At 35.1% G+C, this 19,210-nt stretch overlaps 1 protein-coding gene across 50 annotated transcripts in view; it reads left to right on the top strand.

Moving 5' to 3' along the window:
* The window catches only part of LOC108001532 (cAMP-specific 3',5'-cyclic phosphodiesterase), a 319,149-nt gene extending 303,894 nt beyond the window's left edge, over positions 1–15,255 (top strand). For all 50 annotated transcript variants that reach the window (XM_062078820.1, XM_062078824.1, XM_062078822.1 and 47 more), the window contains 6 exons: positions 4,443–4,536; positions 6,604–6,833; positions 10,338–10,601; positions 10,849–10,948; positions 11,068–11,729; positions 11,796–15,255. In XM_062078820.1, the coding sequence (XP_061934804.1) occupies positions 4,443–4,536; positions 6,604–6,833; positions 10,338–10,601; positions 10,849–10,948; positions 11,068–11,729; positions 11,796–11,930 (1,485 nt within the window). In that variant the 3' untranslated portion in view covers positions 11,931–15,255. The remainder of the gene's footprint in view (positions 1–4,442; positions 4,537–6,603; positions 6,834–10,337; positions 10,602–10,848; positions 10,949–11,067; positions 11,730–11,795) is intronic.
* Positions 15,256–19,210: the final 3,955 nt, after the last annotated feature.

Raw genomic sequence — 19,210 nt, 5'->3', positions numbered from 1 at the left:
ATTCCGAGACAAAGCGAGCCATTCCTGGCAACGAATGGCAACGAATAATATTCTCTCCCTTCTCTCGATCCCACAAGAAATAACGATGAATAACGATGATCGTACCTCCTCCTCCTCCCCTTGACGTCACACATTTGCGTACAATAAGTAAAGGAAAAAAGAAATAAAAAACGAAGGAAACTGGTTCGAGAGAGGCAACCGTACGCGTTATATTAAGTTCCCTCGACTCGAAATCGGTTAAACGATTCAATTTTTCGATCGAAAATTCCCCCCTCCCCCCTCCATGGAAACAGAGGTGATCGATTCGACGCACACGCGGATATATTGCTGCGCGGTTGAATCTTCTTGTTTTCCAATATTCAGATATCATCGATGCTTTATCTGCTTTGTTTACAATAACATATCGCCATGGATTAACACTATCTTGTCGTCGTGCGCGGCTCTCGTCGAGCGCGCGTTCATCGAACGTTATCGCGTAAATTCGCGGTGCAGAATTTTTCTACGAAATGGCGCGCACGCGGAAGAACTCGATGGCTTTGAGAAATCGATTCTGAATAAAAGTATATGAATATATATATATATGTATATGTATATGGAATTATTAATATATATACATATATATATATATATATATATATATATATATATATATATATTTTATTAATAATATTTCAAATTGGACGTTTTGGAGGGGATTTTTTGGATTGGTTTAAATTGGAAATTGAGAATTTTGAATCACGAGGTGATGATGGATAGGCTTGAACCTAATTGGAATTATGTTTCAAATTGGGAATTTTGAGAGTGTATTGTATATATATATATATATATATATATATATGAATAGTCACGAAGTGATGATGGATTCAAATTGGACATTTTGGAGGGGATTTTTTGGATTGGTTTAAATTGGAAATTGAGAATTTTGAATCACGAGGTGATGATGGATAGGCTTGAACCTAATTGGAATTATGTTTCAAATTGGTTTAAACTGGAAATTGAGAATTTGGGGGAGAGGATTGATATAGAATTCTGGATCTTGGAATTTGAGTTGGAAATTGTGAAATTTTTTTTTTACTTTTTAAACTTCGTTGGAAAGATTTATTCCATCTAAAAAATGTGAAAAATTGAAAGAAGAAGTAAGGAGTTTTTTTTCAACAAAGAAAACTTTTCGTTTTCAAATTGCTTGTGTCGTATCTGAAGAAAGTATGGAAAAAACTTTTAAAAAAATCCTAGTGATAAGCGTTATCAATCGACGTGTGTGATTTAGAATGTTTACGAGAAAAGTGTCGTACGGGTCACGTAATATTTAATTAACAATTAATATCGAATAAAAGCTAAAACGATCAATAAATAAATAATATTCCTCGTCATATGACTTTTGTTGTTAGCCTGCTTTATCGAGAATTAATTGATAATTAACAATAAAAGTATATAGTGAGTTGGTGTTTATTTATATACTTTTTTCGTGTATTGTACAGATAATGTCTTAAGAGGATCTTATTATCTTAAACGTACAAAAGAAATTTTATTGTTATTTTCTTAACTCATCGATATTTATAAAGACACTTTAAATGATTTCTCTTCTGTCGACAAATTAATCAACAAAGAAAATAATATCGAAATATGAATTAGATGATAGAATTAAAAATTTGAATCAATATTTCTCTATATATAATCTATTTCTCTGTATTATTAAATATTATAAAAGCCTATTTACTTTATTTTATTACAACTTTTTCTATTTTTACAATTATTATTTATATCTTCTTGATATTAACGTTAAGCTTCGATTATTCATTATCAATTTTTATAAATAGATCGAAACGTTGTGAATATATGGTATTCTCTTTAAAATTTGCCATTAACAAAATCACAATTAAAGCAAAAAAAGATCTTACACTACAATTTACACGAGAAGATTACAATTTTCACACAATTCGTAGTTCATTTCATAATACATTGCGTTTCGACTAAATTTTCCGATCACTGAATTTTTCCAAGATACGAGAAAGTTTTCCCTATCGAGAAGATAAAAAATTATCGAGTGGTAATTTCCAAAGGAGGATTTAAAGAAGCCGAACAATGATAGTTAGAACAATTAGTTGGAACACGTCATTCGTGATAATAATTGAAGATGATCAGTATCCAGTAGTTTATCATAATGATTTATCCTAGATAATAGATTTAGATTACTTTGATCACTGCGTACGTTTGATTCTTTGATAAGAAAATTACATCACATTGTATAAGTTCTTGCGTGTATTTTTATTCCTATCGTCTTATCGTTTATAATATTAATATCTCTTACGTTAAATCGATGAATGAAGTAATCGAATAAGACGTTTCAAATCAAGACTTTTTATCGATATTCAGCTTAGGGGGAGGTGCACAGTTTTTTTAAAATTATATTGTGTTATAATTGTTTAAAACGATACACGATATATCATAGTGTCGAAATATCATTTCGAATCGCTTGGATCTACGGTCGAGGATTTATTTATTTTGAACACGAGTCTTCTTCGAGTGGAGGCAATATTTGTTGGAGGAAAAAAGTTAAATTATTTAAAACAATACATCGATTATAAATAAAAACCCAAGAAATAAGAAACCGTGAAATAATTCAGGATCGAAATCAAAACGTATGAACCACCTCACGTGTTTTATCATTCACCCAGGTAGACACCGTCCAAGACAGAATTTTTCTTCCACGCCACAAACGCAACCGCAAAATCTCTTCTTCAATCCAATTTCCTCCTCGTGGAACGCCAGTGCAAAATTTATCCTTGACCTATCTTAACGCCTTGCATAACGTCGAGGGGGATACGTGGCATCGATCGTTAAAAAAAGAAAAAAGAAAAGAAGAAACACGCGGGAAAAATTGAATTATCAATTCAACTCCGCCACCTGAGAGAGGGAGGAGAGGAGGGAGGGGAAATGTGCGTATCGGTGACGCAGCCAGCCGCCTGTTGGCTTGGAAATATCGCGAATCGATGAACTCGATTACACACTTTATCGGGCAATCACAGGGCTTAAATGCGGGCCGACCAACAAATTACACGCGAGATTAATCCCGATGACGGTATAATCGATACCCTTATCGATTGATTCGATCGATGACGATTTAATTAAAATATTACGATTATTCCCCTCCCTGTTACGTAACGAATGTTTCGTTTGTAAAATATAATTATATTATATATATGTATTGCCTTCTTCCTCTCATTTCTCGATCGATAGAAAGAAAATTTTTTCGTCTCGCGACACGAAATATTATTGTTCTCTCTCTCTCCGTAATTAAAAGAGTCGTTTGATAAAGTTAAGCTTTTAAGCTTTTTTTCTTTTTTTTTTTTTTGCTTTTCTTCTTTTTCGAGCGGGTTAAGTCTAATTTATTTATGATTATACGGTGACATTGATTAATTAGAAGATCGTCTCTCTTCTTTTGTTCAACGAAAACGCGTTTTTCTGTGCCTTCTGCTGGAGAAAGAACGTTCAATAATTTATCGATGATGATTACAATTCGTGAGAAATATCGCCCCCATCGAAACTCACTAATCGTCGACTTGGTCTCTATGACTCTGAATGACGAATAATAAATAACAAAATTCCCAAAAATATCTGTTGCAGTTATAGTTAATATTTAAATGAATACTTGCGACCATATTTGGTAATATGAGCGTTCAAAACATATTTTTATATATATATATATATAACTTTCTGACTGATGATTTCAATAGTTAAATAAGAAAAAAATATTCAGGGACAAAAGAATCGAGAAACCGTTCCATCTCATATTCAAAAATCTTCTTCGAAACGTAGTTTAATAATTAAGCAAATATTCTCTTATATATATATATATAAAACAAGGAGCGAAGAAACTCATTCATTAGTCGTGTTATCACATCGCGAGCACGAGCTGCTCAGCTGGAAGAGTAAACACGGAGTGTTACAGATCTCGAACTTGTATCGATCGAGATAACAGGTCAGTCCACTCTCGCTGTCGTTTGTTCCATCCCATTTGCATCGAACCACGTAGGAATTCTTTCATTGGCTGAGATGAACGCTTTTGATAACACCGATAACGAGGAGAAGCCGGTGATCTACGTCTAAACAAACTATATGCGTCGAAATTGCGCACGAGAGACGAGCAAACATTATAAATTTTACGAGATTACTTGCCTCTGGATCCAATGTGGATGTGCGTCCATCTTGGAATTCTTGGATTTCCATCTTTGCACGTGATTGGCTCCTTTTCCACAATTGGATTCAGATTTATCTTCTTGCGATTCTCGTGATCGCTGCTTTCTCAGATGAATGAATAGAAATTGAAGATTAATTAAGATTTAAGTTAGGTTAAGGGATAATTGAATTTTTTCTTCGTGATTAATCAATCTAATCTAATTTGATAAATTTAACGTGTATTTTTCTTTTTTTTTTGATTACAGTTCAAGCGTATGCTGAACAAAGAGCTGTCCCATTTCTCAGAATCCTCGAAATCCGGCAACCAGATATCGGAATACATATGCAGTACCTTCCTTGGTAAGTTTGTCAAAATCTAGTATTATTTCTGAATAAATATTGTTGTATAATATATGTTCCATGTATAAGCTTATTCCCCAAAGAAAGAAAGAATTTTTAATTGTTCGTTTGTGTAACTAAATACGAGAAACGAGAAGTAAAACTAATAAGAAAGGAGAGGGGGGGGTAAGAAAAAAAAAGAAGATAATTTGCCACTTTATCGAGGTCAACACCGGGAGCTGATTTATCAGGGACAATAAGAATAACGTAGACTCTCTTACGCATTAAGAGCCCTTGAAACTCCGTAAATGCATACACATGTTCCACGATCATTCATCCCATTCTGTGCTCTTTGTCTGCCGCTAAACTCCTTTTTGCTCGTGAAACGAGGAATCGGCTTCTTATTTACGCAGACTGCCTTCTCTTTGTTGTTGCAAAGATGCAGATTAAGATTACTTCCCGCGCTTTTGTTAATTATAAATAAGTTGAAAAGTCGAAAAATAACGGTATATATTCTCGAAATATCGAACGGAGTCCGAATTAATCAATTATGCACGTGTTGGGATTTTCAAAACGATGCTTATTTAATTATACTTTCTATCGTTTCGTCATATTAGATAACGTTGTAAACCGCGATCAATATTATTTTTCATCACGTTTCTTAATAATTCTACGTCTAAATTATTATTTCCTCCGATTACTTGTCAATTAAACACGAACAACTTTCAAAAAAGAATAATCCCTTCAGGAGGCTGAATATTTCTGTTTCTCATTATTATATAATTGTGAAAGTAACTGAATATAATCAAGAAAAGAGAAAAGAAACAAATCATCTTGATATAACTATCCTTGACCATTTTGCTGCAAAATAATTTTCTAATTCTCCTACTACATTATTGTACAATACTGTAAAGGAATAAAGAAATAACTTATCTTGTCATTTTGCTACTATATACTCTACTACTATGCTACTAAATTATATTACAGTATTGTAATTACTAATAATCCTTTTATATTTACACATTATACTAAATATTTTTTTCTAACACGTTTAGTAAAATAATTTTTTACAGTTCTCCTACTGTATTATTGTACAATACTATAAAGGAATAAAAAAATAAATTATCTTGCCATTTTGCTACTATAATTATATAGTGCTCTATTAAATATTTTTTTCCAACATATTTGACAAAATAATTTTCTAACAACATTGTACTTATTAATAATCCTTTTATATTTACACATTATACACTAAATATTTTTTTCTAACACGTTTAATAAAATAATTTTTTACAGTTCTTCTACTGTATTATTGTACAATACTATAAAGGAATAAAAAAATAAGTTATCTTATCATTTTGTTACTACATTATACTACTGCAACATGTAATTACTAATAGTGCTCTATATACTATTTTATACGACATTAATTATTTTTTTCCATTGTGATTTTGACAAAATAATTTTCTAATTCCCTATTATTACAATACTATAAATTAAAACTTATATTACAATATCGTAATTATTAATAATCTAACACGTTTAATAAAATAATTTTCTACAATTCTCCTATTATATTATTGCACAATATTATAAAGGAATAAATTATCTTGCCATTTTGCTACTATAAGTATATAGTGCTCTATTAAATATTTTTTTCCAACATGTTTGACAAAATAATTTTCTAACAACACTATAAATTATATTACAATATTGTACTTATTAATAATCCTTTTATATGTACACATTATACTAAATATTTTTTTCTAACACGTTTAATAAAATAATTTTTTACGATTCTCCTACTATATTATTGTACAATACTATAAAGGAATAAAAAAAAATAAATTATCTTGCCATTTTGCTACTATAAGTATATAGTGCTCTATTAAATATTTTTTTCCAACATGTTTGACAAAATAATTTTCTAACGACACTATAAATTACATTACAATAATCCTTTTATATACAAAATAATTTTCTAATTCCTTATTATTACACCATACCATGAATTATATTTCCACGTTATACTAAATACCTTTTTTCCAATATGTTCAACAGCAAATCATCCGTTACTTTTATTCACAGACAAGCAACAAGAGTTGGATCTACCCTCCCTGCGGATCGAGGATGCGGTTGCAGCAGCCGGAAGTACGGATGCGAGGGCGGCGAAGAAGAAGGACCGGGCCCAAAGAGGCCCGGCCGCGATGTCCCACATAAGCGGTGTGAAGCGACCCCTCACGCACACAAACAGCTTCACCGGGGAACGTGTACCGCTTCACGGCGTGGAGACACCCCACGAGGAGGAGCTCGGCAAGGTAGGAATAATTTTGCTTCTCTCGATACCCTTCCATGGGCCTGAATACAAAAAGAATTTTTATTTTATGAAAAAATTATATTATAGCATCTGCTATAACGAAATGTAATTTTAATACATTTCCACGCACACGCGCACACAATTCGAATATTAAAATTACTTTATAAATAGTGTATTTATAAATTTGAGTAGAAAAGCATAGAGTTTTGTTTCATTTATAGAGATGATGATCAAGAAAAATTGAGTTTTTTAATTTTAATCAACGTGTCCTCGCGATGTTATTCTAAGAATCTCGTCGATAATCGTCGTTAATCGTTGAATAACTTCTCGTGAAATGAATCATATTCGCATGTTGCGTAATACGATACCCAGAATGTCGCGAAAGCGAAATTAATTAACGGTACATCTACACTTTCTACTCCATCCGGAAGGCCTCGATTACGGATTCAGTTGTCTCCCCAGCAAGTCTTTCGCGCGTTCAAAACACTTGCACAACCGGTTTCAGTGTTCGATAGAGTGAGAAATCGCGTAAGGGGTTACCTTATTTCTTACTTCGTTAAATCTAACGTGAATGTCGATCCATCTTGGAAAATGGATTATTGAAAATTAATACACGTGTATAATTTTAAAAATTGACTCTTCTTTGATCGAAAATCAAATTAAATATAGGAATCACGATTTTTGAAAACCCACCCCTTTAAATTGAATTTAAACACGATGATCGATCTTCTGCAATGCTCCACGAATCAAAGACACGCGTATTAACGATCGACTTTGCTTCCCTGTTGATTTTAGCCAAAAAGAAAAAAGAGAAAAATACGTATAATCTTTGACACGGTTCAAAGACGTTCCAGTCTTCTACGTCTGTGACACATTTTCTTTTTCTGGATCACTTCAAAGACGAAACATTACGTTCGCGGAGGGAGCTGAGAGATGTTTCATTTAACCCAGATGGAGATACAGATCCAGATGGCACACCTACGACAAATTAGTTAACGATTTGACGATATTAAATTTCTATCGGCGATATAATGGCAATAAATTACGAGAGATGATGGAACGGGAGCGAGGAGAGATATTCCACGCGATGGAGACAAAATATTCCGCGGTGAAATCATCCTTGATCCCTTTCGTTCCTCTTATCCTTATCTCGGTCTATCAACACAATACAACAGTTCAGCACAATGTACATTGCATCATATCATCTAGGAAATTTCCCTATCTGGCGAACCATGTCCTCGTTTGTTCAATATTTGTCTCACTATTTATGAATTAACGGGGCAAACAAAAGGGCCAGAGCGGAGGGAAGATGGCGAAGAAGACGGGGTCTGCGTTGTTCGATCATCACGAGGTGTTGGGTGGGGGGAAAGAATTAATTCAAACTCTATTATCGCGGAAATTTTTCATATCTTCCTCGTATTTTGTTACAAATCAGGATAAACATTGATCGTAAAACATTGAGAAAATCGTGATCGAGTTTGACGAACAATTTCGATCGAATCCTCGCTCCATCTTTAATTCGACAATTTTATTCTTATCGTGGTTACTTCTACGATGAATTCTCGGCTGCAGAAAAGAGATAAAAATTTGCGGCGAGTCGTAAAATCGTGTACCCCCATTCTTCTGTTCCATCGAAGAGCCTATTTGCGCCGCCATCGTTAAGTCGTACGTGATCCAGCGTAAAACTGATAATAGACATCGATCGTTCGAAAGACCAATACCGCTTCTGTTTACGATCGTGGCACGTTGACGAAAAATTTGGGACGAGGTCGGTGTCAGCCAACGATAACCCAATTTCTAGAGTTTCTTATCATTGCCATAATTAATTTTTTTCACCTCAATTTTGTATTATATCAGAGAAAAAATGGAAATCAGGATGGAGTCGAAGTTGTGCGTGGAATTTTTTCATGCGAGAAAAATTTTCTCGGATTCCAATTTTCTTGTGCATCTCTCGCCAACGTAAGTTTTTAAAAATATTCTAGTTTAATATTATTATGTTTCGTATATTTTGATTTTACCGATGACGTAAAAAATTTTGTTTCTAGCCCAACCTCCAATTTTTTCGAGAAGCTTTGAGTGGGGTCTGCCCGATCTGCGTCTTGTTTCAGATCTTAAGAGTTCGATTCCGAGTAAAATTTCCGAATGCCGAATCGAATACTCTCGGATTTATTTACCCAACGAGCCCTAGCTTATTTTTCGAATCGATTCAGAGTTTTCTCTATCCTTTAAACCAAATTTCTAATTCCGAGGTATCGGCAATATCATTGTGCTCGTTGGTACAATTTTAAACACCTTCTATTTTTAACCTTCGAACGATTAAAAGAATCGAACAGTTCGAATTTCAAAGTCAAATTTAAACAATTAACGATTTTACACCTCTGCGTCTAACGTTTCATTCTCCTACGGAATATTCATAGATTTGACTTCGATTCATCGAATGATATTCAATCGATCGGGCATTTTCCTAGCAAGATCTATTTCTATCGCGTCAAAATAAAAAAAGAATTTCATTCGAAGATTTATTTTTTCGCACTTGACAATAGATTTCGTGTGTCATCGCGCATAATCGATGCAAATTCCCTCTTTCTTGGTGTATATAGAGTGTATATAACTTTCACATAATCAACCGCTTTTGTATGCTAATAAAGGCGCTTCCTGGTCAGATGCAGCTAGCAGGTTAAACGCGCCTCTCTCGAGGTCTTAGAATCGTCCCCGAGAGCCCACGCGTACCGGCTCGGAATCGTTAAATGCGATGCCAACTCCTTATTTAGCCCGCGAGACAGTGGCCAATCGTTTGTTTACCTTAGCTAAATGGGGGTCGAATGTTTAAATTAATCCCGATTGCTTGACTCTATCTAGATCTTGATAAATTTCTTGATATTTTACTTGAAATTATCTAATAAACAATTTGAAATTTGGAATATTTTAAGCGGAAATTTATTTTCACGCTCATCGCTGATGCATTACAAAGTTAGGTTAAGTAATTATTCGTTTTATTATCGTGGTAATATAACTTGAGATTGAACACGGACAAATGATATTAATTGTTTCTCGTTCATTGATATCCCAGGCAAGCTTTTTAAACAATTAGCGATCGTCCAAAACTCTGCTAATCGAGTCGGTGCTAATTGATTTTTTTTCCAGGATCAATCTCGTCGATTCGAAAAAGCGTCTGAAAGATCAATCTGTTCGAGCCAGAAGATAAACAAACGATTTACATCTCTCTAAAAGATAATTTGTTTTCGGTATCGTAAATAAATCGAGATATTCGTGTGTATGCGCGTGTGTGAGATAATAAATCACGTATAAATATTTCTGATAAATCAGAGATTAAGAATTAAAAGATTAAAAAGGGGGAAAAGAGATTAGATTATCATCATTATTATTTTTAGAAATCTCATTTTATGCAAACCTTTTGTTTTTTATCGTTCGTTCCATGATGATTATACAAAAAAAAAAAAAAATGAATCATTCATGAACTGACCTTAATTTGTGATATTTATAGCTTCTCTCAGACATCGACAAATGGGGCATCGATATCTTCAGGATAGGCGAATTAAGCAACAACAGACCGCTGACCTGCGTCGCCTACACAGCCTTCCAGACCCGGGATTTGCTCAAATCGCTGGCCATACCGCCCAAGACCTTTGTGACCTTTATGATGACCCTCGAGGATCACTACGTCAAAGACAATCCCTTCCACAATAGCCTGCATGCCGCCGATGTGACCCAATCTACTCACACTCTGCTCAACACACCCGCACTCGAGGTTAATATTATCATTTATCGTTGATAAAGTATCCATAAATAACAATGCGCTTAACTCTCTTCTATCCATAAAAAAAAAAAAAAAAGAAAGAAAAAGAATTCCAATCAACAAATCATCGAGAGAGTATATATAGCGTATTATTTAATCGATCCGTTAAATGCCTTGCCTCGTTCGGGATTCATATCGATTAATAAACTTGTGAGCTTGGATCGATGTTATGGATTAATCGAAACGTTTTTCTCCGCAGTCCGTGTTCACGCCGTTGGAAATCACAGCCGCTCTGTTCGCAGCCACCATTCACGACGTGGACCATCCTGGACTCACCAACCAGTTCCTTATAAATTCGAGTGAGTATTTCTTTCGTAACACCTCGCCCAGACGATTCGTAATAATCATTCGTAATTCGTTGCGTCGAGAGATTTGATCATTTGAATAAGAATAAAAGAAATATCCACCTCTGTCTTAGGCTCCGAGCTCGCCCTAATGTACAATGACGAGTCCGTTCTGGAGAACCACCACCTGGCAGTGGCGTTCAAGTTGCTTCAGAACGAAGGCTGCGACATTTTCGTCAACATGACGAAGAAGCAACGCCAGACACTTAGGAAGATGGTAATCGACATGGTCCTATCCACGGATATGTCCAAGCACATGTCTCTGTTGGCTGATCTGAAGACCATGGTCGAAACGAAGAAGGTGGCCGGTTCTGGCGTGCTTCTCTTAGACAACTACACCGACCGAATCCAGGTCCTGGAGAACCTGGTGCACTGCGCCGACCTGTCCAATCCCACGAAACCTTTGCCTCTCTATCGGCGATGGGTGGGTCTGTTGATGGAGGAATTCTTCCTTCAAGGAGATCGGGAACGCGAGCAGAACATGGATATAAGCCCGATGTGCGACAGGCACAGTGCCACTATCGAGAAGTCGCAGGTCGGCTTCATAGATTATATCGTGCACCCTCTCTGGGAGACCTGGGCCGACCTGGTACACCCGGATGCCCAGGATATCCTGGATACGTTAGAGGAGAATCGAGACTGGTATCAATCCATGATTCCTCCGTCGCCACCATCCGATGATCAACAGCAACAGCAGCAAGGGAACGAGCAGCAATCCGATAGAATACACTTCCAGGTATGAGAATTATTTTGCAAATTCGATTCGTGAGTCTAACCTGAATCGAAATTGTTGTTGTTCCAGGTGACACTGGAAGAAGGCGACGAGACAGGTGAAACGACGGAAATCGGGGACACGGGTGGAGCTGCGAAAACGATCCTGCCGAGCGAGGAAGGGGGCGGTGAGACGGATGAGAACGCGGCAGAGGCTGGGATGTGACGGAGGCTCGCGGGTATTTGCAGAAAGCTCCACGAGAAGGTGCAGCAGACCTGGTGGCGTGTGCGTCAGTGACAGTCAACTCGCTGCCGCTGGCCAGGTCTCTTTGTGTCGACCTATTGACCTTTTGGCCAAGCTCTCCACTCCCCGGAACGGTGGAAGGTTGTCTCGTCTCAGAACAGAAGGACGGAAAAAGAGAGAGTGAAAGAGAGAAAAGAGGAAAGAGAAATGAATGAATGGAACGTCTAGTCGCCGCTAGTTCAGACTACCTCTGGAACAAATGGGAAGGTCTTTTCTGACGCGTCATCAACAAGCGGGAAAACCAGCTCGGAGGAGAATGTCCGGAAGAAGTAGAAGAAGAAGAAGAAGAAGAAGGGCTGCCCATTCGACGCGATCGTTCGCTCCAAAGCTGACGCGGGCCTCGGCAACGAGCGGCGATCATTTAATCGCTGCGTCTCGGCTGGTTCGAGGCGTAACGACAGCGTCATCTACGATGGACCATCCTCGACAGAGACAGAGAAAGTAGCATCGTCGTTGTTACCATTGTCGCTTCTCTCCCACCCACTTGTTGTCGTTCGATCGCCCCCCCTCAGATTGGCGCGTACCTGGCTCGAACGGAGGGCACGAATCTCTTCACCAAGTACCTGTATATTACCAAGGCGGACCTGTAAAGATGATCGTCTTTGCACGGGTCTTCCTTAATTACTATATAATATAGAATGAGAAAGTGTGAAAATGCGACTCGAGGGAAAAAAAAAAAAAAAAGAAAAAGAAAAAGAAACGCAAGAAAGTCTCATCTCGCCTCAGTGATAGGATCCTATCTTGACATATCAATTACACGGTACAAACGGCCCCAGGCCGTAAATACTTCAACGATTCGGAGGATCTTTCGCGCAGCCAGCTGACCCTCGGTTGATCAACGATTGGCCGAAATTTTTGCAGGCCAATCGAAGAGAATGTGTCGAGAAAGAAGGAAAAGTTGGATCGTCGTCTCTTCGTCTCCATAATGCTATGGCGAGAGCAAGAAGAAGAAAGAAGGCACGAAGTTGGAACACGTGGAAAAAGGATTGGGAAGAGTGATCGATGAGGAGGGTCAGGGGTTGGATGCCGACCAGAAGAAGACAGCTAGAGTAAACAGTAGCCGTCAGCGCTTTCTACGTTCATCCTTGGTTCTCCGATGATTGCCATCTTGACAACTACCTAATATCGTCTAGAACTAAGCCTATCCCTAATCGTAAGACTTTCGTAATCATGCTCGCCGACTAGAGAGCTTAGTAGAGGATGTTATAACAAATGGGTACGAAGAATCGGGAGGAATCGCGTTTGTAAATATTGATGAACGTGATAGATGACGCCACTGGGCGGATGAATGGTTAATTTTAATATTAGAAGGCTGGCCTTTCCTTTGAGTTTATATTAAAATTACGGTAGGTTCTGAAGCTTTGTTTTCGCATTCATACCAGACACAGACACACGTACGCATGGACACAGACACATGCACTACACACACACACACACACACATACACGCGATCGTTTTTAACCAAAGAGTAATGTTAGTCACTACGTCGTTCGGGTAACGAACAGAACGGAAAGATCGAACTTCGAATTTTTTCTTCTTCATCCTGAATAAACAAAGAATTTGAAAAAGATGATATATATATATATATATATCATAATCGAAAAAACACACGATGCGAACAAACAGCGAGAAATCATCGCGCGTTCCGGCTTTTCTAGCGATGGTAGATTATTTTAGGGAACTTAAACGAGGCGGAGAATTAATTAGTTAGGTTTCTTGCAGTTCGATGTGTTAAAGAAACGAGACTACGAACCAAAAAAAAGAAAACAAAAATGAAAAAATACCGAGAAAATGTTGAGAAAAAAAAATCAGAGACAATGAAGTAACGAAGTACTCTCTCGCTTGGATGTCTGTGAATCGCTCAAATTTAAAGGATCGACGCTCGAGCATTAGCCGGAAAAATCTCGATAATCGAGCATCGATTCTTCGTCGCACTCTTTCTCGAAGCACATTCATCGAAATTCACCCTAATATATTCTTTGTAAATTCCCATCGGATCTTGCGTTTTTCTACGATGCTTTTTATTTTCCTTTTTTATACAATTAACTAATAATGAATAAGAGAGAGAGAGAGAGAGAGAGAGAGAGAGAGAGAGAGACAGAGACAGAGACAGAGACGTTCTCTCTCCAAAGAACGTATTCGACTCGACGACTCTAAGAAAACGGTTCCCTCTAAGCGAAACAAAATGGCCGACGCGCGTGAGTTGCTCGAGAAAGAGGCGAAACCAGTCTATCTGTGTCCGTAGGCAGTGAATCTAGTGAGTGTTTTTGGTGCTGGCCACCAAGCTTAGATCATTAAGAATAATTTACGTAAGGCTACGAGTACACGACTAGATATTAAGCTGAGAAATTAATCTATAAACGAAAAAAAAAAAAAAAAAAAAGGAAAAAAAAGCAAGGAAAAGTTTAAAAAAAAAAGAAATACGTAAGAATAATAAAAAAAAAAAAACAAGCGAATCTTCTTTAGGGCGTAAGCGACCAGATAATTAATGATAATTAAACGTTTAACCGCGAAAAAGACGATATGAATTAAAACGAACTGACATGACGCTGTTCCATTTTGGGATCCCTTGAAGAATTCCGCTCGAAAATACAAATTTGAACGCGAAGAAGATCCAAGAAGTTCGAGCTAGAACGACGTCGATCGAACGACGGGAAAAAGTAAAAAGAAAAAGAAAAAGAAAAAAAAAAAGAAGAAAAAAAAGGTAAAAAAATATGTATGATTTTCTTTTCTCCTTTTTATCCGTTTGTCTTGTGCCCTGATATCATTATATAGATTTAATTCCAAGATTTTCTTTATACGATACGATTCTATCTACGATTGTTTTCTTTTTTTTTCTTTTACCCCTCCTCCCTTGATTTCAGTTGAACTGAATCTATGATATATCGCAAGCTTCCTCTCGTGACTAATGTTTTAACGTGTATCACAAGTTGTAACCGAGATGATGATTTTCATGAGATGACTATGTGTGCAATTTTATTGTATATTTAAGAATTATTATCGATCGAAATGACAATGGTGATGACGATGACGTGTATCAAGCGACATGGTCACGATGATAAGACGCTCATGATTGCGAGAGGTAACAGAGGAATTAAAGAGAAAAAAGAAAAAAAAAGAAAAAAAAAGATGAAATGAAAAATGAATACAACGTGTTTGATTGCTGGACAGTTAAATGAACAATGTATTAATATCGTGTAACCCTCGTACGAGATATATGTGTAATAAAACATATTTATTGTCGGAACTTTGTTGTTTACCTTTTTTCAACATTTACGTATCTCCATGGATTTCTTTTTTTTTTTTTTGAATTTTTGGGAAAATTTTTTTCAATAACTTGTAACTCGAAAGAATGAAATTAATATTTTTAATAAATTCGATTTTTAATAATGGAACGAACTAATGGAAAAAGATTTCATTACGGTTTCAAAGTGTATTTTTTGTACTGTATCCTATTCTCATTCCCAATTCCCAAATCATCCCATAAAGTATAAAAACAAACGATAAAATTAGAAAAAGGAAAATAAATAATAAATTGGAGAAAAAATTTTCGAAGGACAGTCAAGGTTTGTGAATAAAACCACCACAGACTCCCGTTTAATTATTTGTAAATATATTATTAAGTAACATCTATAATATAGTAATGAAAAACCATTTACATTAATAAGTATCATGGTAATAGTTCGTATGTGTACGTGTGTATGTGTGTATGTGTGTATGTGTATGCTGTATATATTTTCTCTTCTTTCTTTCTTCTTTCAATCCAACATCGAAACGTTATTATTGATCACGCAAAGAATCGTGGTTTTCACGGTACAAAGCTTCACGTTTCGAAATACTCGAAATTTGAAATATGATAAAATTCTCTTTTCTCTTTTGAGAATTACGCAGCGCATGAAACGCGTATTAATCTCATTTTTTTTTTTCTTGAAGTTCCACTCTAAGGTAACTTCCACTCTCTTTCACTCTTAACTCTATCGTGGTTCGAGATAACGCTGATATCTCCTCTTTTATTTTTTTTTTTTATTTTTTTCTTTTTTTTCTTTCGGTAAAAAAATGTATCAGGCGTCTTTTACACGCGGCTATCCTTATTCTAGCGTGATTAGTACGGGTATATCAAGATGGTTGGTTGCAGCCTTAACCCTCGATCGAGATCTCAAAATTTATTCTTCAAAATTCGAGATGAATTTTCGTCTTTTCCAATTTCTTCGATAATTTCGTCCATTTTCCCTCCATTTGCAAAATTTAATCACTCGTGGATTTTTTTTCTCGAAATTTATTATTATTATTTCTCAAGAAATTAAAAGAAGAAATCGACGATGAAAATAGATAAAAATTGATCGGTTCGATTAATTTTTTATTAAAATTTGTTTCTAACTTTTACCATTGTATTACCATTGTTATAAGTAGTTTAAATTTATTACAGTTTGAAATTAATATCACTGTAATGAATGGTCAGTGATAATAATTTGCATAGCCAATTTGTGAAAAATTAGTATAGTTATTAGTCAAGTATAATATAGTCTAAAATATAGGAAATTCGAATTTTCTCGATCGAGGGTTTCAAAAGCTCATTCCTCGATTCTTCAATTTACAAAATCGAAATTACCATGTAAATTACTAAGACTAGAGACGGGTAGTAGTCGTTGTGTTTCGTTCTACAGGCAGTGTGCGCGCGACGAGGTTAGGGAACGAATTATTTTTAGTGCATTTTGTTTTTTTTTTCTCAAAATAAATTTATGGATCGGTGATAGGTGAAGATCTTTGAAATCTAAACAAAAAAAAAAAAAAGAAATATTCTAATTTTAATTATTCTAATCCTCTGAAAATAACTACGATATTTCTTTCCATTTTTTTTTTTTCTTAATGAAACTTCATTTCGCAAAATATTTATAATGCTCTCTCTTTGTGAAAAATTTGATGACGAAGTACGAATTTTATTTGAATCACATGGTGTATCGTGACTTGTGCAATTGAAATTATCTTTATCTTCTTTCGAATATGATCATTTCTGATCATAGAGAAACGTTATAAATTTCTAAAATTAGGAATATACTTATATATTGTATACTTAGTTTAGATATTAGATTCTTTACAATCGTTCAATCTTTGATCCTATCACCTTGAAAATAGTCCAAATCGTTTTCGAAACCATCTTTCTCTTTTTTTCTCCCCTATTACGCACCTCCGCAAATACCTGTCTTTCGAATCCTCGTTTACGATATAAACATCACTTTACATCATCGAAGGAACGCGGATACATTTCTGTCGCATTCGTCTCGGAACAGAATCATTATTTCATCGAACGTTCCTCTCTCTGTCGTCCAAGGATCATTGTAATTTCACCCATTATACTCATAATTTTCAGAAAATATTATTTTAAATAGTTGTTTAAATAGTTGAATTAATATCGAAATAAGAAATGGAATTTTTTTCAAAAAAACGAAAAAATTTCGAACTGAAGCTTACGAACGTGATGAAAAATCATTGCAGCGCTGGAAACTGTCGATTAGAACACGGACCGGAGATTTGTTCTCCTCTCGAGAGTTTTGAACGTGAAATGAAACCGTTTCTAGCGCCACTCGAGAGATCAAATACTCACTGATCTCTGAGGAACTTTGAAGAGTTATAAGATCTGTGTTTCCTGATATTGAGAAAGAATCCTCCTAGATAGCTATTTAAAATAGTCGAAGATAGCTATTTACGCAAATGGATTTGTTCCATTCCATGTTTGGAATTCGAAAGTTTTGAAAGAAAAATTTAAACGGTTATATTATCATCTGATGGTAAAAAAGAATTTTCTAGTTTAATCTAAACAGAAGATGGAGATTATGAAAAAAAATCCATTTCATTATTTTTTAATTCGTACCAGTGATTCGTTCGATGAAGAATCAAGCTACAATTAGTATAAGTTCGATAGAAAATAAAAAGATGACAATCGAGAGAAAATCATTTTTCGATGAAATATGAGAGAGTCAACGAATTCGCGCTCGTCGACCATTTTTCAGTAACTTCACAACAATAAAAACATAGTATATATATATATATCTATATCGAGAGAATATAAATATATATAATTACACATATTTATATTCTCTCAAATATTTATATATATGTATATACATGTATATATTTATATTTATAATATAATTTATATTTAAATATTTTTTTCTCGTATATTTAACTATTTAACCCTCGATATAAATACCCTGAAATCTACACTCTCGCATTCTATATAAAACCACATTCTCCATCTTTCTAATTTCCTTTTTCATTTCTTCCCTTTCTCATCCCTTTCTCTGTTTCTTATTTTTTACAGAAAAAAAAGATTTCTCTTTCTCTCCACTTATCGTCTTTCTCTTTTCCTTCTCCTTCGCAATTTCTTCAATTTCCATCTCTCTCTCTCTCTCTTTTTTTTTTTCGTTTGTTTTGTTCTCTTGTGTGAAAAATCGCGTTAAAGCTATTATTTACAGAAAAAACTCGTTCTCTTCGTACTTCTTCCTCTCCCCCCCCCCCTTTTTTTCTCAAGAAGAAACAAAGGATCGGAACCGTGTCTCGCTTTCTTCCTGCGATTGAGAGAATAAAAATGGCGTGTCGTGTTTCCTTTCTCCTTCTCGACACACGTAGAGGAATTTTTTTATGTTTTAATCTCTCGGTTTCGTGATTTTCTAATCGATTCTCATATATCTGGCGTAAACCGAGGAATGATTGATGATATTTTTTTTTTTTAGCACTTCGACGCTTTTGTGTCAGTATATTCGAATGTCACAATACAAAAAACTTTGAAAAAAAAATGATTACTTTTTGTCGTTTGCTAATTTTTTGGAATTGACTAAAGTAAATTTCACGAGAGTTGATTAAATTAAATGTAATTTATTCCAAATACGAATTACAAATGTGAATAATGTCTGTGTTGAGAAATTAATATCGTGTAATCCTAAGAAAACTAAGAATTAAAAGAATCGGACTAATAAATTATAATAGATAAATGTCGAATCAATAAATTATATACAGACTCGAACTTAAAAACTAATTTGAAATATCGCGCAAAGGTGTGACATTTAATTTGAATATAATTGTCAATTCCAAATTAATAGATAAATCACAATAAGTTCCAATTAAACTAAATAGAAAATTATGACAAAACTTAACAAGTTCAATGGCCCGTTTATAAAAGAATCTCTACAATCTTTATATTTATC

Source organism: Apis cerana, linkage group LG8 (genome assembly GCF_029169275.1).
Source record: "Apis cerana isolate GH-2021 linkage group LG8, AcerK_1.0, whole genome shotgun sequence".
NCBI classification, from domain to species: domain Eukaryota; kingdom Metazoa; phylum Arthropoda; class Insecta; order Hymenoptera; family Apidae; genus Apis; species Apis cerana.
The sequence above is the reverse complement of the archived record's forward strand: the minus strand, read 5'-3'. Positions and strand labels throughout refer to the sequence as shown.